This window comes from Pongo abelii, chromosome 4, assembly GCF_028885655.2.
Source record: "Pongo abelii isolate AG06213 chromosome 4, NHGRI_mPonAbe1-v2.0_pri, whole genome shotgun sequence".
NCBI classification, from domain to species: Eukaryota; Metazoa; Chordata; class Mammalia; order Primates; family Hominidae; genus Pongo; species Pongo abelii.
Window position 1 is genome coordinate 179,110,909 of NC_071989.2, and position 23,389 is coordinate 179,134,297.

Below are 23,389 nucleotides of genomic sequence, written 5' to 3' on the forward strand. Positions count from 1 at the left end.
CTCCTAAGTTTTGGACCCTAAACTGAGAACTTCTGGTTGTTAAGGATGAGATTTAGTGAAACACCATTTTTATCATCAGTTAAAAGTCTCTACATTCCGCATACTCCTTATTTTAACGTATCATCAGTTTTAAAATGGTGACTTCTTATATTCCTTCCAATACCCCTTTTATTAGCTCATGAAAATGAAGATGCAAGATACTCTTTTCCATTTTGAAAACTTGTAGATTAAGCAGAGATGCCAAAAATTGTTGCTACTAAAACTTGTGCAATAACAACCAAGGTCCCAAAGGGAAAAACTTGAAGAACAACTGATTGTCACTATTTGGCTGAATACCAGTTTTTTAATCTGGCTGAATGCCTATATTTTGTGTTAAGTGAGATTTGTAAACTGGAGGAAAGAGTTTAATTACCTCAAAGCACATATACAGCCTGTTTGGGAAGGATGAGGAGAAGGGACTTTATGGCAGAGCTGTCAGGGGGATAACAAGAGATAGAAGAGCCATATCTAATAGGAAAATCTGATCACATGTAATCTAAAGTGTTTCTCCCTCATCTTCCCAGGAAGCCTTTGGTAAAATCTATATCCCTGGACAATGCTTTTGGGGTTGGGAGAAGGTTGGTGGGGGGTTGTGATGGTTGGTGTGGGTGTGGAGATGTGAAGAAATGCCACCTTAATCCCAGATGTGTTCATTAAACCTAGATCCACGATACACCAAAGTCTCATCCCTAAATTTAAAATGTTTTCTTTTGGTATTTGTAGTTTAAATTATATTTAAGACAAAAATATAACAGTATGGACTAACATTCAATAAAGTTGTTTTAGGAAACCAAAAAAGTAAAGCAAAAGACTATTTTAATCCCAGAAGTTACCTCAACATGCATTTATCTTTTCATAAAAAAATTACATAAAAATGCCCCCAGGAAAAAATACCAAATAAGTAAGAGTGAAATTATATTTTTGAAGCCTCTTAAATTATTGCTGCTGAGAAAATGAGGTTTAGTGATTTTCAAATTACATGTATAAAACTAATGAATGCCTCTGACTGACAGAGGTTTGGCTGTAAAAAACAAATCAGTTTTATGTGACACCAAGAACTATTACTGTTTCAGTGTTTTAAAACTTGCCCCAAATTGTTTCTGTAGCTGTGTAAACTACTGTATTTTGAAATGGGCATTAAAAAAAATCTTTTAAAAAATGAATTATTACAGTGCACTACTCGACTTCAAGTGTGAACATGACTCATGCACTTTACAAACATTGAAGAAGAATAAATAAATTATGGGATATTTGACAGTCTTCATTTCAAACACTATTTTTAAAGGAAAGGATAAAACCCTTATGTTCATGGGGAGGGAGGGGTTCAGTTCAGTCCTAAGTGTTTGTCCGTTGACCAAGGCTGGCCGATCTCGTGTTGGCAACAGAGGCAGGAGGACGGTTCATTTGCTCAGCTATAACTTGCTATGGGTACCCTGCAGCATGCGTTAATGTGCACTGGTATCTGGAACCTCGGTTTTTCCCATCAATGAGCAGAAGTGGCATTTTCCTGAAGTAGTCAATAATATCTGACACAGACAGAAAGTCCTGAAAGAGTCAAGATAGGGAGAGATGAGTCAACATTGGAATGAAAAGCAGGAACCTCACCTTCAGTTTTTTTATCTGCATGATATATCCTGCCTCTTCAAGTGATGAGGATTGTAGGGGAAAAAATGTAAATGTGGCAATTAGTTTAATGATTTCTGCTATAGAACTTTGAAAAAAATTCCTCATAAACATCCAACAAACCATAGATAAAGATAAAATATGGGCCAGGTGCGGCGATTCACGCCTGTAATCCCAGCACTTTGGGAGGCCAAGGCCGGTGGATCACCTGAGGTCAGGAGTTTGAGACCAGCTTGACCAACATGGTGAAACTCTGTCTCTACTAGAAAATAGAAAAATATTAGCTGGGCATGCTGATGTGCGCCTGTAATCCCAGCTGCTTGGAAGGCTGAGGCAGGAGAATTGCTTGAACCTGGGAGGCGGAGTTTACAGTGAGCCGAGATTGCGCCATTACCGCACTCCAGCCTGGGTGACAAGAAGGAAACTCCATCTCAAAAAAAAAAAAAGATAAAATATGTGCGTGTGTGTGTGTGTATATATATATGTAATTTGAAATGCATATATTTTTAACTTCATATGAAGGGGTCATGTAAATAGTCACGATTACAATATTCTTGCCTCGGGTTGCTCTGTTTTTGGTTTTGGTTTTGGTTTCTGTGTCTCTATTTCATCCCCAGTCATTAACAGTGTTAGGAAGTATAAGGACTCAGGAGGTCAGACACAGTTCATGGTGTCTAGAGGTGGGATCTGCAGCATGGCACAGGAGTTCCTTCATGATCTCGCTGCTGTGTCCTCACTGCCACCTTCACACTCATAAAGGCTCAGCAACCAAGTCTTTGCAGCCATAGCCTGGATCGCCCCAGCCTTGATTGCTTGCTAGAGAGGGAAAAGCCTAATTCATTTTTCTAGACATGGGTCACAACTCACTTAGGAACCCTGACAGGATAATGCACTTCCTTTAAGACTAATCTGCTAGGTGCCTCCCTCCATGGGAGCTGCAATGAGTGGTTGGTCTGCACTTGTGTGTTTCCACACTGGACCAAGATAAATCTTGAAGGGCAAATACCTCTGCTCCTATAGGGTCTTTGCAGCTCTATCCACGGCCAACCAGCGATTCAAACATTTGATCACAAGCATGCATTTTTTTTCTATTCATTAACATTATCATAACAGAAGTATGTGAAGCAGAAGTTATGGGTAAGCTGTTTCTCATTTAGGATGTGTTTGATTCAGCTGGTCCTCCTCTTGGAACTTTGAACTTAGAGTATGTTTGGAGCGTTACCTTCAGTTGTTAGCTTCCTTTGCAAAAAAACTAGCCCTGAGGGTTTCTTTCCATCAGTTCTGATTATCACTCAAAAAGTGACTGGCATGAGAATCTAAACCCTGGCCTAACAGAGAAGAATTTCTTTGGCGATCTGGCCATCCTCACAGGGCCAAACCGCCATTTTGTTAAGAAATGAGCCAAGTATTTGAATAATCACCCCAGCAAATATTCTAATTTTTCCCCTTTTCCAGGTGGTGTCAACTTAAAATGCAGCCTACGTTAAAATTATGCCACAGAGGTGAATAATAGCGGGAACTTGCCTTTGACACCATCTAAGTAGATTTTTTTAAGTTAACATACTTTTTCTTGATTTTGAAAATTATACATGTGATTATTTGAAATAAAAGATATACAAGAAAGAATCCTATGGCAGAAGTAACCATTGTAAAGATTTTGCTTTATTTCTCTTCCAGTAAATGAAGGGCTTCACTAATGTGATTTAATCCTAAATTTGCCATACAGCATGGACTCCCGAAGATCGCTCCACAAAGGCATGCAGAGTGGCATAAATAAAGACTTTGGGAAAATGTCGAAATGTGAAATGCTTACCTCTTTCCCTCGGAGTCCAGTTCCCAACAAGTAAACTTGACTTTCCTTCTGATAACGGATCTGGATGTTGTAAACTTTATCTTTGTACAACACCATAAGGACATATGGATTGGTTGTTGTTTTTTTAGAGCTGTCTCTAACCAGAAATGTGCCATCCTAAAAAGACAAATTATTGTTATTATGGGAGCAGTAAAAGTCAATATTTTTGTTGCTTGTAAGAGTAGTAGACAAGCCTCTAGGGATCTGACAAACATGTCAGTTGCACTTTGCAGCTTCTTGAGTGCAAAACCTGTCATTCAACGAACATTCAGTTCTCCAAACAGCTACAGATCCCATGTGTCATGAGTTATTTTGTTATTAAGAAAGGCAACAGAGATTGTATCAAAGAAATTTCCGAGTCAATCTCGTTAAAGTCTCTTGATAAAAACGGAATCTTTTGTTCAGTAATAAAAAATGGGTGGTTGAGTGGATAAAAAGGCCAGGAGAAATAAAAAACTTTATTGGTTAACTCAAGATGTATCTTCCTAGTATTCCTGTGAGTTAATTCCCTAACCTTTCTTTTCCACATCCAAAGTCAGAAAACATCCAAATGCCATGAAATTCACCCTTCTTAAAACCCTGTGATCTCTAGATAGTCTTTCCTTCATCAGACACTTGAGCAAAATTGAATGCAAATGTTCTCTTTTCTTTTCTTTTTTCTGATATTTGCTAAACTACTGTTTTGATTGTCCTGTACTTTAAATTTCCATTCAATAAATTATTGCCACATAATATTAATACTGTAAAGATCTAATATTAAAATAGAATTAATTGGTAAGGACTCCTTTAAACTACTCCCTTCTCCTCATACCAAATCAGGATAGCTTTAAATAGCCATGAGTTGGCACTAATGACTTTCCTTTGTTCCTTGTATTGCAAGTTAATTGAGCCTGTCAGAATATCTCTGCTAAACAAACATACTTCTGGACCAGTGATTCACAGTCTTGGCTTCAAATTAGAATTACCTGGGAAGTTTTTGAAGACTCCCAGAGCTGACACAGCACTCCAGAATAATTAGAATCTCAAGGTGAGACCCAGGAATCAGGATTTTTCAAAAGTTCTCTGGGTGATCTAAATGTGCAACTACTACTGAGAACTACTGGTGTGGAGTTTAAATGTGAAAGATGAAAGATTTTTGCTTTCCCATTTCTGATAAATAAATCTAAGGTAAAGTTTCGGCACTGGCTACGGGAAATATGTTTAAGAATTTATGATATTAAAGGACTAGCTAGAAACGTCTAGGGCAAAAAGCAAAAAGTTGCTGCTGTCTCTTTAATGTTGGTCCTTTCACATCAACATGGATGGCATGTCTGTGTTAAGAGGAAGATAGAACTGGTACGATGTTGGAACTTTGGGGGAAAGAGAGTCTCCTTCTGACACCATGTGATTCCTATGATAAGACAGACTCTTTCATTAATAAAATCTCCTAAGATTCTGCCAACCAAATGACTGCCTTGAGATTCTTCTGCCAGCCTAATGATTCCCGAGCCTAGAAATCCCTGCTATGGGTGCTGGTAGTTGTGAAACTGGCACTAATGGGTCTCCTAGGTATTACAGAAAGCAACAGCACCTAGCAGAATTCCTAGCCTGTAATTGTTACTCAGGACAAGTCAGTTCCCTTCTCTGCCATTAATATTTATAACTATGTTAAAATAAACTATAGCACAATACCTGGTTTATCTTTCTAAGAGCAGCTTCTGCCTCTGGTCGGGTAATATAAGAAACGTACCACTCTTCATTTAATGAATTCTGAAAATGTAAATTTTTAGAAACTGAATAAATTGTACAGTTACAGATGTAAGTGAAAAGAAAAGCCTCTGAGTAATCATTTCCATAAATCACCACCTCAATTCCAGGAGGTCTGAAACATTTGTTTTCTTAATTTGCATTCAGAGTCATTTGGCTGGGGCTAAATAGAAGATATTTTGTGTGAACTGCTTTTTATCATAACACTGGTTGCAAAAATGCTTGTGAATAAGTGTTCCTTACAGTATGGAACCTCTTCAGGAAAGATACAGATACAGTAATTTCTTCAGTTTAGCATAATAACCTGCTTGATTAAAAAATGGGTTATCGAGCAGTTAAGTGACGAATCAAGGTCATAAACATAAAAAACAGGATTATTTTTCTTGGTGTTTAATGCAAAACACATGTTTGCCATTGAAAGAGTCTGAAAAGAATGCCAAGGAAAAAGAACATATTGTTCATCTGGAGCTTCTCCTTTAACTTTTTTTCAAATAAATAAAATAAAACAAATGGAAGATAAAAGTACAGAAGAACATTCAATGGGAGTTTCTGGTGATTCTTTTACTAGAGAAAAGGCAAACAAACAAAAATAAAAACATATGCTCTCTTACCTCTTCCTCCGCGGGAGATGGGGGCCGAGGTTTGCTTGGAAGTGGCAAGGGGAAGTTTCTGCCTTCTGCTCTGATAGGTAGTCTGTTGCTAGGGCCTTCAAAAGTATAGAATTCTAAAAGTTAATTTACTGTAAGCTATTGTTTGCTGCTATCAAAACACAAAACACATTTCCCCCACCCCCCCAAAAAAATACCCTTGCGATTGCTCCTATAGTTAGCATTTTAAGAAACCAGGGCTTCAAAAATAATTTTCATCTGTTTGAAACCACGGGGGCTGCTCAGGCATTATTCTGTAATCATGCCAGTAAAACTTTGAGAAGAGAACCTCAACTTTGAGTGATTTTTCTAAATGTGCATGTTACATAATATAAAGTGACTAGATCCCTTTATAAAAAAATTCGCAATTGTTTTAATGAATGTGAACGTCAAAATGAATGCTCAAGAGACAAATTTTTCATAGATTCTTATACTATCAGCACAGGCAGAATGGATTCCCAACAGCTGATGTAGGGACAATGCAATAATGAAGATAATTATGTTCTTAATATTTCCACTAAAAGAAATGTAAGTGACCCAAGAGAAGACGAAATTACCTCGAGAATATTGCTAGCTTTTAGAATCAAAGTTTGCTACCTGCTGTTCTAACTAAACAGGTAGACTGTTCAACTCACTAGAAGGCACAACATATCAGGAAGTTCTTATTGGGCACCTATTAATTACCCAGTGCTTGTGCCTCATCTTCTCTAAAACTCTTTTTTCTCATTTACAGTTCCTTGAAACTTTAGGACAATGTTTCCTAATCTCAGGAAAGGTTTAGTTGTGTTTATTGCAGTTGCCCAGGGTATTTTCTATGTGCCAGGCTATGGTTAAAAACAGAAAAATTCTGTGAGTCAAATGTTCTCTTAATTATTCATCCATCATTCATTCATACCTTCAACAAATATTATTCAGCACAATTCTGTCCAGATCTTGAGTAAGGTATTGTGTGTACATTTTTTTTAATCCTCACAGCAACGTTACAAGGTAGGTATTGTCTTCATTTTGCATATGGGGAAATACAGGCTCAGAGGCTAAGCAAATCATGTGCTATCAGTGGCAAAGCCAAAACTTAAACCTGTGGTTACCAAATGCTACTGTGCATGAGTCAGAATCGCTGGGCAACTTGCGAGCACCTAGGGCTCAGAAATCTGCATGTTAGCAAGTATTTCCGGTGGTTCTACACCACGGATTGTCACTACGTCTACCTTGTTACACCACTGAGAAGAGGAGAGTCACCTGGAAGGGCTAAATCCTCCTGAGCCACATCATCAAGATTTATGATGGTCCTTCCCTGTTTTTAAACAAGTCTGCTGAGCCACATCACCAGGATTGTTTAAGATGCTCCTTTCCTGTTTCTAAACAAGCTGGCCCTGAGCTGCCAGTGCCTTCCTTCTCCAAGTTCCCAGTGCCTAGACAGACCTTCCCCATCCCCATTTTTTTGCAGTCCAACACTTGCACTTTTATAATGCTTGTTGAATGAATGAAACCTAACAATACAGGAGAGTAACAGAACCAAGGCCCGCATTGCATGGCTGTTCTACAGTTAAGAAATGATTCTCTTTCTGCCTCTGCACCTGCAGGCCAGCATCATAGAGTTCTAAGTCACAACAGAGAAGCACATACACTTTTTTATTACAGTCACCTACCACCCTTAATATCTAGACTCTCAAGGGAGTCGTGACAGATTTTTGGACAATGCACAGCACAAACTTTACCCTTCTGATGTTGGAACAACCAGTAGAACCAGTAGAGAAGACCAACGACCAGGTGTCCTGGCAGTCTCAGGGGAAAAGAGATCAATTTGGATCAAGCTAATGTTCCAAAAATAATTAACTATTTGCATTAATAAGCCTCAACACAGACTCATAAAACTGGAGATCTGTGGAACTTGCTTTGGAAAATATTGCTGTGATGTGTCTGGAACTCAGATGGCTACAGAGGCTAGGAGGTAACACAAATGTGTGTTTGCAAAACACAGTGAATTTTGGGGATTGTGGAAAATTAGGGGTTGGGTGAGAAACTGTGAACACCATGTGGTGAACATGGACACCACCATAACCTCAAATGCTTAGAAAACATTTAAGACTTAGTGGGTGCCACTGGTGTCAGCAGTGGGATCTCGCCCCTCTATGGAATGATGCATCCAACTGAATACCTTAGATGTGCTCTTGGAAAAAATGTTTATTCTCAGACTATCAGTTCAAACTTACTAATATAGTTTTCTACTGAACACACACTGGCACGTGCACACACTGCACGTGGAACATGACTGCAAAAAAAGTGGCTTTTTTGTTGTTGTTCTTCACAGCATTTTTTTAAAAATTCAAGTCAACATTTAAAAATTAAATAATTTCACTTTTCTTGAGAAAAAATTGGAAAATCTGGCAATGCTAAGCCAGTTTCCCGGAATGGTAAAGATCTACTTACTAGAGTTGGGTAACTTTCCCCAGTCATTTGATGCTCATTCAACAAGCATTTTTAAAGTGCCTACCAAGTGCCTGTCACTTGCAAGTCTTTCAGGATAAAAAACACAAATTAGTCCTGCCCCGGCGCTTTTCAAAGTGGTTCATGAACCAGCAGTCACAGCATTGCATGGAATATGTTAGAAATTCAGAAACTCAGGCCTCACCGCAGACCTCCTAAATTAGAATCTGCATGTTAACACTATTCCCAGGTGATCTGTATGCACGTTCAAGTTGCAGAACACTCTAAGCGAATACTTATCATGGACATCCAGAGGTGGTATTATTAAAAACACAGGTCCCTGACTTCACTCCAGACTTACTGAATCAGAATCTGTGAGGTTAAGTTCTCTTAGTTTGTATTTTGAACACGCTCCCCAACTCACAACCATGGACAGATTGATCACGGAAATCTAAAACTGCAGAGAAAGCCAAATAGGATTCTGAGGATTCTGTAGGGAAACCGGAGCCGGAGGAATAGTTCTGCACAGGAAGACTGGGGATGAGGGCTGGCTTCCTGGTGAAATGTGTGTAGGTGTGTCCATGTGTGTATGTGTGCATGTGTGTGCATGTATTGTGTATGTGTGTATATGTGTATGTATGTGTATACCTGTGTGCACGTGTATATATGTGTACACGTATATGCATGTGTGTGCATGTATATGTGCATGTGTGTATGGGCATGTCTACGTATACGTGTGTGTGTGTTGTGTTTTAGGTGCTATCCTATCATTCCGACAGCCCTTGGCACACTGCAGACACTGAATTAAATGTTGAATGAGGAAATCAGATGCTTTTAGGAAACAATAAAACCCTTGTCGAAAGCTTTTGGGACAGGTTAGGGATCCAGTCATAAAGGCATGATGGCTGAAGCATGTCACAAAAGCCCAGAGTACAAACCTTGAGAGAAGTATGGCGGCAGGGAGGCACTCTGTGGAAAACTGCTGTTACTGAGGAGACAGAAAAAGAACAAAATTTATTTGGATCGGGGTGATGGGGCCAGACAGGGGAGCTGGGTTAGGGAAGCCAGGCTGCAAATGCTTCTTGATTTGGTATCACTTCCCCTGCTGCCCCCAAAACCATGGGGGCTGGGCACAGGGACAGAACACAGAACACAGGGAACGGAACTACATTCCACTGTGGACCATGCCAAAGTCTAACAAGCTTTATAAGGTGGAACAGCAACAACATTCAACTGTGTAAAGGGCACTTAACAGTTACTTTAAAAATTGGCTGCAACTTGAGCTCTTTGAGTTGGGAGAATACAGAAGTCTTCTTCTCAGAGGACTTCCCTTTTGCTAGGAAATTATATTAATGGGCTTGTCTTTGGTGAGCAGTGAATCCCCAGGGCTTAGGGTCTGCAAGGAGAGAGTAAGCCAGGTGAGAAGGGAAGTGCATGCTAGGTGGGCTCTGCAGCAGAGGGTGATAGCATTTGCAGGGCTGGGTTGGGGAGGCGGGCCCAGGGGGCCCTGAAATGCTGTCTGTTCCCTCCACACTGAGCAGCAACTCCTGCACCTACCAGTCCAAACCTTTGGGAAAAGTCTGCTCTACACAGCAACCTTGTGTGTGTGGGATTTTGTGTGAATGAAGGATAGGGTTGGGGCTAGCGTGGAGGAAAGCAGCAGGAGGGTCAGCAGACAGGGCAGCAGATGCCAGCGGGAAGAGGGAGAAGAGCAGCAGAAACTCAGGGCCAGAGGGTCCCAGGGCAGAGGAAACATTGTGAGAATCCTGCTAGGAGTTGGTGGGGGTGGATGAGTCTTGTGGGTGGTTGAGTTTTCTACAACATTAGGGAAGGATCTTGGCTTCTCTCCTTGAATATTAAGGGAGGTGAGCCTACAGGGCTCAAGGACTTGGGGGACACCACAGGCTGTCTGTGGGCTTGTTTGGGGATAATGACTGGGCCTTTCTCCTGTTCATGCCTCTGCCCCTGGGCAGCCTCATACCAGCCCTGAGAAACACAGCTGCTACTGAGAAAACAGGGGGACAGAGACTGCAATGAATTCCTAGCATCAGCCAAGCACGAGGTGCATTTTCTCAGTCTCCCCAACCAAGATGCAGATGAACTTCAAGTACTTAGACTAACTGGGTTTCTTAATTATTGTTGTTGGTTTGAACTCATAAAGTGAAAATATTCTTTATTTTCTACCAAAAGACCCATTCTATCTGGAGGGATCAAGGAGGAAGTCAATTCCTCACTCCTCTCACCTCAAGCAGAGACTCAGAGGACACTGGTGGAGTAACATATCGTTCTTAATGCTCAGCTTGGTTTTATGTCTTAAGACCCAAAATGTTCAGATCCTACTATCAACCTATCATTTCCTTCTTTCTCAATCTGCCTGGCATTACTTCAGTACTGGATGGACCTAAACATTATATTAAGCTAGAATTTCATGACAGAGCCACAAACCTTTCTGAGAATGCTTCAGGCATGTGAGAGGATGGGAGAGAGTTCATGGGACTTGGCTTAGTAGATCTCGAAGGGAAAGTGTTGGAGCTCATAGGAAGTAGTGCTGGCTGGGGCAAAGGCCTTTGATGCACTGTGCAGAAGTAGAAAACAATGAATGAGATTGGCAGGCCCCAGCTGTCACTAAGAAACATTCCATAACCGCCCCCCAGTTAGAAACAGCTAGTATAAAGAGGACACAAAAATCCAGCAGATCAGATGTAATTAGGAAGTAGTAGGATGGAACCTTGCTCTCAAGGTGTTTCTAGATGACTTAACCACCATAGAATCCATTTACAAAGGGGCGCAGATCTAGATAATACTCTAAAATACACATTTATTTTGTTTTTCATTTTTGAAATGTTAACTTGGCAGAAAATTGTCAGCTGGAAACCTTATAAATTTCAGAAATGATTTACAAGTTTTGTCTTATGAAAGTCAAAATTTTATGCTATCTCATTCATTGGCAGTTACTGATTCTTTACCCACATGTGTTAGAAGACATAAATGTGAGAAATGTTTCCATCAAACCATGCATGCAATTTTACATTTTGTGATACAATTAAGTAATCTGCACTGTTACACATGAATTTAGTCTTCTTTGGTAGTCCAACCAAAGAATTCCATTTTACTGTAGTTATGCGGTATGCCAATTGACATAAGTCTACTTAATACTAATTTAAGACTTATAATTGATTCTATGGGGTTCCTATACTAAACAATTCTACTTGAACACCTGAGCAGGAAAATGAAAGAATGAGTTATAAGCTGTAAGAATGTGTTTCCGAACATACCATCATCTTCATCCTGGGAAGGGGAAGAAAAAAAAGATATTAAGCTATCATCAAAATACAATTCTTAAAATAAAAACTGCATTTCTCAATCAAATAAATCAAATAAGTATCTGTTTCTTTCTCTAGCAGTTATACATCCTTATAATAAATATACTGTGGAGAATAATAGAACTTGCTAAGTGGTTTACTATTTCTTAATACAAACAATCATCTAAGGGCATTCCAATATGAGACTCTCCTCATATACTCAGCATGAAATAGATTTTGAGGTGCCTAAAAGGGCCCAAAGATACAATAATATTGACAATATCTACAATGTGTCCAAAAGATTCATACACAAGATTTCATTCAGTTCCCCTAGTGACCCTCCGAAAATTTAACATCCTCATTTTACCAAAGCATGATGCTGAGGAAGCATTCTTAGCTTGCCAGGAGTTGCAGAGATGGATTCAACCCCAAATGTGTCTGACCAAAGCTCAGTCTTCTTTTTGGCTCTCCTTTGCAGTGGCCACTCTTCTTAAGAGCAATAAGACCATATTTATACGGTGGCTTACAAGGTTCATCTACAACCCTCACCATTTTTATCTTCAGGGCAACCTTGGGAAATTAGACAAAGGAGGGGCTATTTTCTCTTCTACTCAGATAAGAAATGAGGTTCAAAGAGAAAAAATGATATTGCCACCAACTAGTAGACCAAAAGGGCCAGCTTGAACTTGTTTAGTTAGGCCAGATCTGTAATGATGAAATAGCATCTTTCTCAAAGTGTTATTAGAAGGATTAAATTAGCTACTACTTGTGCCTGGCTTATGTTAAGTGCTCTTTAATAAAAGTTTGCCATCATCGATCCTACCACACACTGAGAGAAGGCGAAAAAGGCCACAGTCAAAATCATTCATCCCAGTTGGCCAACTGGGAGTCCCAGCAAAGAGCTGCATAAATAAACACATATGGGCTCACAACCCCCACACGACAAAATCACTCTTCAATACTTTTGCAAGTTTATTCCCTCTGGTTCCAGAAAATACAACTCCCAGATTCTCATGAGCACAAGTGTCAATCCTTCCAGAGACCGGGAACCTGGAATGTGATGTTATCCTCACTGTCCAGCCTTACCTCCGCCTTGTCCCTATCTCTGCAGCCAAGCCACTGTTCTCACTGTCCCTGCAGCCTCTGTGGGCACTGGTATCCACCTGCTCAGGACACTCCTGAGGGGAATCCCCATGGGCTTTCTTTAAGAATGACTCAAATGCAAATCAAAACCACAATGAGATACCATCTCACACCAGTTAGAATGGCAATCATTAAAAAGTCAGGAAACAACAGGTGCTGGAGAGGATGTGGAGAAATAGGAACACTTTTACACTGTTGGTGGGACTGTAAACTAGTTCAACCCTTGTGGAAGTCAGTGTGGCGATTCCTCAGGGATCTAGAACTAGAAATTCCATTCGACCCAGCCATACCATTACTGGGTATATACCCAAAGGAGTATAAATCATGCTGCTATAAAGACACATGCACACGTATGTTTATTGCGGCATTATTCACAATAGCAAAGACTAGGAACCAACCCAAATGTCCAACAATGATAGACTGGATTAAGAAAATGTGGCACATATACACCATGAAAAGCTATGCAGCCATAAAAAATGATGAGTTCATGTCCTTTGTAGGGACATGGATGAAACTGGAAATCATCATTCTCAGTAAACTATCGCAAGAACAAAAAACCAAACACCGCATATTCTCACTCATAGGTGGGAACTGAACAATGAGAACACGTGGACACAGGAAGGGGAACATCACACTCTGGGGACTGTTGTGGGGTGGGGGGGAGGGGGGAGGGATAGCATTGGGAGATATACCTAATGCTAGATGACGAGTTAGTGGGTGCAGCGCACCAGCATGGCACATGTATACATATGTAACTTACTTGCACATTGCGCACATGTACCATAAAACCTAAAGTATAATAATAATAATAATAAATTTAAAAAAAACCTTAAAAAAATAAAAAATAAAATAAAAAAATAAAAAAAAGAATGACTCTATTCTGTGTCCTCCCTGTCATTCAATAACCAGCATAAATCTCACCTCCTATAGGAAGCCACTGCTGGCTCCTTGAGCCACATGGCACACTTTCTCCCCTCTGCCCCACAGAGCACCCCATGATTGCATGCTGTATGGCATGTGGGGTTGTGAGTGTGCCTGCCTCCATAAGATCTCAGCACTTCATCGGAACAAGCACAGCATCTAGCACACAGCTGCAAAAATAGCAGGCGCTTTTGGGCTGAGTCCTTGAATGAGAGCAGAAATCTGATGGCCTTCAGAGGGCTTATGGTGTAGAGAAACTCAGCAGATCTGGGTTCAGATCCTGGCTCTTTATAAGCATGCAATTTGCAAAGAGTATCTTATTCCTTCTGAGCCTCAATTTCCTCTCCGTAAAAGAGAGAAGATGTTTCCTTATAGGTTCATTATACTCATATGTAAAGCGAGTAATACCCAACTATCCTGGTTTTCCTGGGATGGAGAGAGTTCTTGGGACATGGGACTTTTCAGTGCTAAAACTGACAGCATCCCGCGCAAACAGGGACAACTGGTCATATTCAAGTAGCATGGCAATGTGCATATGGTAAGCATTCAATAAATGCTATTTCCCCTCTTTTTCAGGTTGTGGAAGTATTGAAAAGGAAAACAATAGCCTTGGAAATTTAGGCATGGCCCAAACTTCTGGGCATCCCTTACTTCATCCTCCTCTTCTCCTTGTGCCTTCTAATTACCAGCCCCTGGTAATGGGGCTGCAATTACCCCAGCCACTCTGGGAGCTCTTAGAGGGACATGAGCTAAACAACACAGCATGATGGGCTGCAGACAATGACCAAGGCCCAAAGACAGAGGCACCAGCCCTCAAGAGACCCCTGGGTGCAGGACCTGCTCCAGGTGCTGGGCCAAGACCAAGGTGGATGGAGTCCCAACCTCCTCAGAGCCTACGCTGCTTTTCCCTGTATCGAGCACTTACACACTAATATTTTGTACTTACATTCTCTCTTCTCTCTGGTCCCCATCCATGCCTGAAATGAATTAGGGCAAAGAAAAAGAACTGAGCATGAAGAGTTTCAAAGAGCCAGCCTTAGAATACAGTTTTGATTCATTGAATAATGAGAAATCGAACCCACTGAGTCCAGGGAAGATGGGAAGCAACAGACCCCCACAGAGCAGGGGAGAGGGGGTGGAAGGGAGATCTGGTTACTCCATGTTCGGTCATCATTGCAAGCTGAGCTAGGAAAACCTTTGTTGTGCATAACTAATGCAGCAAATAATTATGTGTATATATATATACACACACACACCGTATATAATATATACACACAATATATATATATACACACACACACACATATATATATATATGGTTTAGTCAGCAAACTAACTCTTTAGTAGCTATTAAATTTTACTGAGCTGTTGTTTTTCCCAAGAAATGAAAACATTTTAGGTAATATTCTCCCTTGCTCTTGTTTTAAAACAGCCCTCTCAGGGCCCACCTTGGTGTAAAGAGAAGACAATTAGAAAATGTTGCTGCTTTGGGACTATTCCAAATGGGGCTTAGTACACTTTGCCCAGATGAACGAGCTAGTCAAACAGATTTGGGGATAGCTGCCTTAGGGCTGCGACAGGCATCTGCACTGCCTAGGCCAGATAATGTCCTCTCTGGGGAAAAGGGGAAGAGTGGGACAATTTGTTGAACACCTCCTGTGTGTCAGATGCTTCACACATCATCATCTCATTCTGTGTTTATTTAAAGTTTTGGAATTTTGTTCCTTATGAGTTTGTTGCATTTATTTTGATTTTTTAAAAATATTACACTAAAATGTTATCAAACTCCATTACTGAGGAGGTTTTTTGGCACACTTTAGCCCTGGTCCTAATTTAATCCTCACAACAGCCAAGCAAGGGCGATAGTTATGACCCCTGATTCACGAATGAGATGGAAGCCTTGGTTGTATTTTTTGCAAGTAGCAAGGTTGGCCTTAACCCCAGGTACATGCACGCCATTTGGTAAATAGGCTGAAAACTACTTCATAGCAAAGTTAAAAATACTAAGGCAGAGCTCAGTATTCTGCAATTATCAAATGTGGTTGAGCCTAAGGAAGACACTTGCGGTGACCTGAAAAACCTCCCCAACCATTTCCTCTCTGCTACCTGTATTGAAAAATAAAATGCTGAGTACAGTTCCTATGCACTGTGAAGGCTTTGCTATAACGAGGTTGGAAAACTCAGTGAAATATTTGACTGGAATCTCTAAAAACAGCAGTCACTCCTTACTCTTGATTAGATGTCGCTCTACTCATTTCTCAGTAGAGTCCATTTCCTTCAAAGAGACCCTGATCCTTCATAGCCAACCTGTGAAGCCTGAACATCCCTCAAGCCACAGCAAAAAAAAGGCCCGCCCTGCCCGGAAGCACCGAGGAACCTTGGTTCCCACTGCAGAGTCAGCACAGGACAGCCTGTCTGCCGGCCACTCTGAGTGACAAACTCAAGCAACACCAGACAGTTACTTTGGCACAGGTGGCTTCTTCCCTGGCAGGGGGCTGCTCCTTTCATGTCTTTCCGTGGTCGGTGGTAAAGGAGGCTTTTGAATCTTGGGTAGATGCTCCCCGAGAGGCCTGTGGAATTCAGGAAAAGGATGTGTGAGAAACAAACTTTGCCGAGGCAGAGTTCTACAGAATGTCCCATGTACCCTCATGTAGATGCAACAGTCTTACCTTCCCGCTGGAATCAAGGGCTGCAAGACAGGAGGAAAAATGTATGAGTGTCCAAGCACTTTTCAAAGAATAAGGCCAAGATGCGAAACAAACAAACAAAACCGAAAAACAAGTTCACAGCTTACCTTGTCAGAAAATGGTGGTTTCTTTCCTGTAAATGACAGAGAGCAGACAGGCCATGAGTTCAGAACTTCATAAGCATGAGATTTAAAAACACAGTTTGATGAAACTATGAGTCTGAACCCTTTTGTGGGTTGATGGGGTTTAAGCATTAAAGAATCAGAAACTTCAGACTAGGAAGGGTCCCTTAGAGACCACCAAATTTTATAAGCTCAGAGAAATTAAATGGCTTGACCATTTAATTTAAGGTCACACAGCTTTGTGTACATACAAGTAGTATTGTAGATTCTGTGCTTTTTTTAAAAAAAAAATCAACATTTTCTTTTATATAACTGATGATCAAAAGGATTAATGTTTTCTTGGGATTTTATGCCTCTTTAATTGGCCAAAGTATTTCTTCTGCAGCCTAAGTTTTATTTTTATATCTGAAATAAACCCACTTGCCACGGAGAAGGTAATTTTTATCCAATTCTGTGAAATACTTGATATTAAATGAAGCACTCCACTTAGTTTCCAAAAAAACTTTTTACTTGGGGAGAGCATTTCAGGAGATTCTCCTGGTATGCTGCAAATCTTTTTTGTCTGCTTGTTTTTTGTTAGTATTTGTTTGCTTGTTTTGCTTTTCTTCTAGAACGGATGATATTCAGGTGCCCTGAAGAAATGCCAGGTGTACTTGATAATTGTGCATCACAAAGTTATTCAAAGCAATTTAATTTGTATTCTATCTACAGTCCCCTAGAAGAAATATGCCCTTTGTCTTCAAGGCGATGAAAGTATTACTAACAAAATTAAACCAGGTCTAGAAGCAAATCCTATATGACCATGAACAAGTTATTTAAGGTTTTTGAGTTCCAATGTTATCATCTCTAAAATGAAGATTATAGATTAAAACTCTATAGGCTTGCCATAAGAATCCGGTGACAATTTGTATGCAGGATCAGGCACTTGATTGTGAAAGCTGATCATACAAATTGGGAATTTTATCACCTCCAAGGAAAACAGAGTCGAGAAGCCAGAGGGAAAAGCACTCAGGACACATAACATTGCTCCAGAAATGTGATTCTATGCGAGCTTGGCTGCTGAAACTGCCTGCTGTAACCTGAAACCAGTTTCCTCTAGTAGTTGCTGAAATAATCTGCTGCAACTGGAAGATTAATTTTGCCCTCTGCCATTGCTCACCAATCAAAACTTGCCAGCCCCCCAGAACTGATGAACTTTCTCAATGAGCGATATGTAACACTTCTCTTTTTTATAAAACCTCCAATCTTCTTTTTGTTCTTCAGACATACTGAAGACCCTGAAGACCAATTGCCCCAAATTGCAATTCTTTCTTCCTAAATAAAACAAATTTAGAGATTTGCCTCTGTGTTTTTATTTTGACTTTGATATGGTCCATGTGTGCTGACAATTGTTAGTTAACTCGCCTTTCTTTCCCTTCCTTCCACACCCAGGCACAGTTAACGCCCTATGGCAAATGGTGATATTATCTGCCTGGAGTTGTGCTTTCACAACATGATTTATTCTTTAAGGACCAAGTACATGCCAGGCCCATGATAAGAATATTGCCTCACTGTGAAGAGCTTACTGGCACTGAGTGTGGTGGCTAATGCCTGTTGGGAGGCCAAGACAGGAGAATCACTTGAGGCCAAGAGTTCAAGATCAGCCTGGTGAACACAGGGAAACCCAGTCTCTACAGAATATTTAAAAATTAGCCAGGCATGGGGGCATGCCCCTGTAACCTCAGCCCCTTGGGAGGCTGGAGAAGAAGGATTGCTTGACCCCAGGAGTTTGAGGCTGTAATGAGCTATGATGGTGTCACTGCACTCCAGCCTAGGCGACAGAGACTCTCACTCAAAAAAAATAAAAATAAAAATAAAAAAATTAAAAGGAGCTTGCTGGTAATGGGGAGAGCTTTGACGGTATAAAAGATGCTTATAAAAGTTTGGTTTGGGGTGGAACCTCTACTTTAGAGGGGCACCCAGGAAACTTAGATGTATATTCTTTGGCCTGAATAAGTATTTTAAAATTTGCCTTTTTTTTGAGACAGAGTCTCGCTCTGTCGCCCAGGCTGGAGTGCAGTGGCACGATCTCGGCTCACTGCAAGCTCCGCCTCCCAGGTTCACGCCATTCTCCTGCCTCAGCCTCCTGAGTAGCTGGGACTGCAGGCGCCCGCCACCATGCCTGGTTAATTTTTTGCATTTTTAGTAGAGACAGGGTTTCACTGTGTTAGCCAGGATGGTCTCTATCTCCTGACGTTGTGATCCGCCCGCCTCAGCCTCCCAAAATGCTGGGATTACAGGCGTGAGCCACCATGCCCAGCAAAATTTGACAATTTTTGCATATTCTCTGAGCATGTTAAAAGTCTCATGTGGAGTGTAAACATTTTAAGAAGACAGTAATCCTTCCAAAACATCACAGGAAAGGGACTAATTCAAGGGTAAAACAGAAATTGTCAGAAAAGTGTGTCTTTTAGAAATGCTTTTAAATATAGAAAAAAAGAATATTTTAAAAGAATAACTTTTGTCTCAGGAGGTGATTGCGAAGGATTTGATGTCAGTGTTCCACTTTTCTGATGTCTTGGCTCATGGTAGTGAGCAGGGTTGGAATCTGAAGTCAAATCTATCTTCATTTCCATGTAATTATACAGCTCTCTACAGCAGACAATTCCAAGCCAAAACAGCCAGCACAGCTTTGCATGACACAGCAGAGCTGTGATGTAGTTCGGGGAAAGAGCAGCGAGCAGCAGCCTCAAATCCAAGAACTGAAAGTCATTTTGCTGACAGACAAAAAGGGATTGAGGCCACAGAAAGCTAAATGCCTTGCTCAGAGCATAGCCAAGAAAGGGGTGGGGGCAGCTGGGATTCTGGGCTCCTTTCCGTTCAGTTGCAGAGTTCCTTCCTCAGACTCATGTAGTTCACAGCAAGTTAAAACCCAGGGTCCTCAACTGCAGCCTGATATGGTGGAAAAGAGCCCCCACTTAGAAGTCAGAAAGACGAGTGTTTGAATTTAGGCAAATTTAGGCAAATTATTCAACTTCTTTTACCTTTAATTTTATCATCTGAGAAGCGAGGTCAAAAATGCACCTCCTTTGTTGAGTTGGTGTGAGGATTAGAGATACTGTAGGTGTATTTGTGGTAGGTAGAGCACTTGCCCCATAGTAGTTGCTCAATAAATGGTAGCTAGGAATTGAATTGAAAATAGCTCCACGTGAAGGTAACTGCAATCCAAGAATATTCTGTGTAAATTGTGAAGAAAAAGCACTGTGGTATACCCAATGTTTGGTCAATTGCATACCTAAAACAAAAACATCCTTGACATTTGAATAGCACCTTAGGGATTTATAAAGCATTTTCTACGTACAGAACATCCACCTTACAGATTAGGAGATTGAGCTCTGAAAAACTAACATCAGTATGGTCCGTGAGCTATTAAGTAGCAGGCAAGGCAGCAGACACCAGCTCCCCCAACTCTTTTGTCTCAATTCAGGTCCTCTCTCTGTACCCTAAAGCCTCTTGTCTGAAGGACAATGGGATTTGTGTACACAGATCATCCACATCACATAGAGAAGCAGCACAGCCCCCAGAAGCTGCAAGCAGGAGCTTTCTAATGAGGCTGATCTGGGTTTAGGTCTCTACTCCCATCACTTGGTAGCTGTGTGATCTTGGGAAGGTACCTCTTTGTGTCTCAGTTTCCTTATCTGTAAAATGAGGATGATTCTACTAGTCTCCACTTCCTAGTATTGTGGCCATAGTTAAATGAGATGGTACATGTGAAACGCATTCAGGAAGCACTTTCTAACAGCTTATCATTATTACTATGCATTAAATGTGAATCATACCCACCTAGTGTGAAGTGTTCTCTATCAAACGGAGCTAATGAACGATCTAGGGGAGGTTTCGTGCTTCTGTCTATTGAAGGAGCAGGGACTGGAAGGGGAAAAGGCTGACATCAATTAAAAGAAGAAAGCAGTCGGCTGGGGGTTGGGTGGGGCTAGGGGAGTGCCTGGTGGGAACAGGGCAAGAGAGAGCAGCCCTTGTACTCACGCTTTGCTGTTTTGTGGTTTCTGCTTCTGCTGGGTTCTTCGTGGTTGGTCTGGGGTGGGGGCAGTGGCTGCATAAAGATCCAAACGTTAGGAAGCACTTTCAACACATCAGCAAGAGCCGGCACTCCCAAAACCTGTCTGGATCTGCTCACTTTTCCTCATCTTCATGTTCTGCCTACAAACATCCATGTCCATTTCTTCCCTGAACTACTGCAGTAGCCTCCTATCTGAGCTCCCTGTTCTAGACTCTGCGACGCAAGCTCTTTTCTGCAGGCAGCAGAGTGAGCATGTCACTTTCCTGCTAAGATTTCCAGTGGCTCCTATCACGTTAGAAACAAAATTAAAACTCGTGAATGTCCTGCAAGGCCCTGCCTGAGCTGGCCCATGTCTGCCCTCTCAACTCTTTCCTATGATCCCTTCTCAGTACTCATGGGGTCCCCACAACAGAATCTTCTTGCAGTTCTTGGAAAAACTCAAGGTCATGTCCTCTTTGGCATCCCTACACTTGTTTCCCTCTGCCTAGAACGTTCTTCTCCCGGCTCTTCCCACAACTGGCTCATTCTGTCCCAGGTCCTTGTCACCTCCCCCTCCATACCATCATGTTATCTGGTCTTCTGTCCCCCGAACCACACATAACTACTCAAATGATCTCTTTCAGACATCTGTCTACCGTCTGATGACTGACTGTCTACGTCTGATGACTGACTGTCTACGTCTGATAACTAGCCCTAGTTGAGTTTTATGAAAGCAGGGACCTTATTTATCTTGTTCACACTTTATCCCCAATGCCTAGAACTCTGCTTGGCACATAGTAGCTGCTCAGTCAATATTTGCTGATTAAATAAGTGAATCCTGCATCTCAAAAGAACGTCTTCAAATCTCAAAAGCAATATACATCTGTAGATAAACTTGTGAAGAGAACACATTCATAACTATCAGGTCCTTAGTATGAGCTTCTCAGGGTCACTCTGGGAACTTATCAGATTCACAAGAGCCTGGCTGTATGCTTAAAGAAGGAGAAAACCGGGTTTGCTACCCGTCTCCTCCGGTCTGAAGGCACCTGTCCTTGGAATTTCAGGTGTCGGCCAGAAGGTGGCGCAAGTCTTTTTGCAGGAGAGAGGAAGGCTCGGTACCCAGGCAACGCTAGTAGGTGCCACGGACTTAATTCGGTTCCCTTTGGGTTTATTTTACAGTTTTCACTTCTCTCAAATAGTGGGAAGTAAATAAAAATCACCAGTATTTTACCCCAAAAAAGAAACAAGTGTGAATGCTTGGGTATGCATTTCCCCAGCCGAGGGAAAAGATTATAATCTTACAAAATTAGAATGAGATAAAGATGTTTATAATTTTATTTTTCTCTCTGGCGGAGGAAATAACTGCAGTGGACACCAAGTACTGTAAAAGAACGGGAGGAGGCCTACCGAGTGATTCCGGCCGGCTGGCGGGGGCGGGAGGGCGGCCATCGGTCTCTGGGGGGGCACAGGAGGCTGCTGGGGGGTTTTCCCAGAGGGGGGCCGGTCTGTGAAAACACAAGGTTATTAAAGTGAAAGGGGAGTGTCGGCCAAGCTCAGGGGTCTCCAGGAACAGATATGCAGCTCGGGGCACCGGGGGTGCATGATCCTTGACCCCCAAGCCCACACCAGTGCCCGCAGGAGCCCCAGCCACGGGGGAGACCCAGCCTGGATCTCACCCACCCCACCCTGCCCAATTTTCCTGTCCTAGTTTGTGTCACTCTCCTTATACACAGGCTCAGCTTTCTTTGCATTTCACAGGAATAGGTATTTATCAGAGATTTTGCCAATCAAGAAAGGCCTCTTTGTAATTAGCTCAGCCAGAACTGGAAGGGAGGATTTTCAGACAATTTTGTAAGAAGTAAACATACGCATACCTCTGTATGCAGACACACAAATATACACATGTGCACACATGCATGCACACACACGCATATATATGCACACACTTGCATACATAGAGACACAAGTGCACACAGACGCACACACATGCCAAAAATCTCACAGGCACACCCAGCTGCCTGTGCAGGATGAAGTTAGTTCTCACTGCCATAGGGATCCTGTTCTGTCTGCCCTTCCTTCCCCTCTCCAATGTCCTGGGCTATCTCCTCCCTGACACTTCCTCATTTTGCTCATCTCTACCCATAAAGGGAGGAGCTGGTCACCAACTTCTGTTACCAGACCACAGACTCTTAAGTGGAAGCTAGATTTGCCTTGAACAGAAACTCACATTATCTGGGCAGAAACTCACATTATCCAGATCTCCAGGGAAGTGTCCCTAGGCCAGGTTGACAGGCTGGCAATTTCCTACCCCTTAGACAGGGAAAGGCCAGGACAAGACCATCAAGCAAGAGGGGTGAGTGGGTAGGGCCTCCTTACGCTTTGTGCCCTGGGTGCCTCTCTTGCCTGACTCTAGTCCCAGCCTTGGGGAGGTGCCGCTCTTCCACAGGGAAGAGGGTAGGAGCAAGGCCCAGCCTCATCTAATTCCACCCTGCTCCACCCACACTGGCCATCTCTCAGCTTCTCTAATAGGCCATGCTCCTTTGAGCCTCAGGGCCTTTGCACAGCCTTTTCTACTGCTTCAAATGTTCTTCCCTTACTACATCCATTTCCACTTGGCCAACTTGTATTTATCCTTTAATCTTGGTTTAATATCACAGCTTAAAGATACACCCTCAGGCAAACGCTCCAGCCTCATCTGTGCTTGTCTTCCTGCCTCTGTATCACGGTTTCACTAAGTAACCTCATGGCTCATTTGTTGGAGGTTGCGTCACCCGCCGGACTGTCAGTCCCTTGGCGAGGGCTGTCTTATTCACTCTGTATCTTAATCACTGGCACACACAAGGC

At 41.8% G+C, this 23,389-nt stretch overlaps 1 protein-coding gene across 1 annotated transcript in view; it reads right to left on the minus strand.

Annotated features, from left to right (window-relative positions):
- Positions 1-838: 838 nt before the first annotated feature.
- The window catches only part of LCP2 (lymphocyte cytosolic protein 2), a 50,227-nt gene continuing 27,676 nt past the window's right edge, over positions 839-23,389 (minus strand). The window contains exons 8-21 of the mRNA XM_024247562.3: positions 21,953-22,050; positions 20,533-20,599; positions 20,332-20,415; positions 16,495-16,520; positions 16,370-16,389; positions 16,163-16,270; positions 14,647-14,677; positions 11,610-11,622; positions 10,780-10,909; positions 9,273-9,322; positions 5,872-5,966; positions 5,186-5,263; positions 3,476-3,631; positions 839-1,584 (exon numbers count right to left, since the gene is read on the minus strand). Of these exons, the coding sequence (XP_024103330.1) occupies positions 1,462-1,584; positions 3,476-3,631; positions 5,186-5,263; positions 5,872-5,966; positions 9,273-9,322; positions 10,780-10,909; positions 11,610-11,622; positions 14,647-14,677; positions 16,163-16,270; positions 16,370-16,389; positions 16,495-16,520; positions 20,332-20,415; positions 20,533-20,599; positions 21,953-22,050 (1,079 nt within the window). The 3' untranslated portion in view covers positions 839-1,461. The remainder of the gene's footprint in view (positions 1,585-3,475; positions 3,632-5,185; positions 5,264-5,871; positions 5,967-9,272; positions 9,323-10,779; positions 10,910-11,609; positions 11,623-14,646; positions 14,678-16,162; positions 16,271-16,369; positions 16,390-16,494; positions 16,521-20,331; positions 20,416-20,532; positions 20,600-21,952; positions 22,051-23,389) is intronic.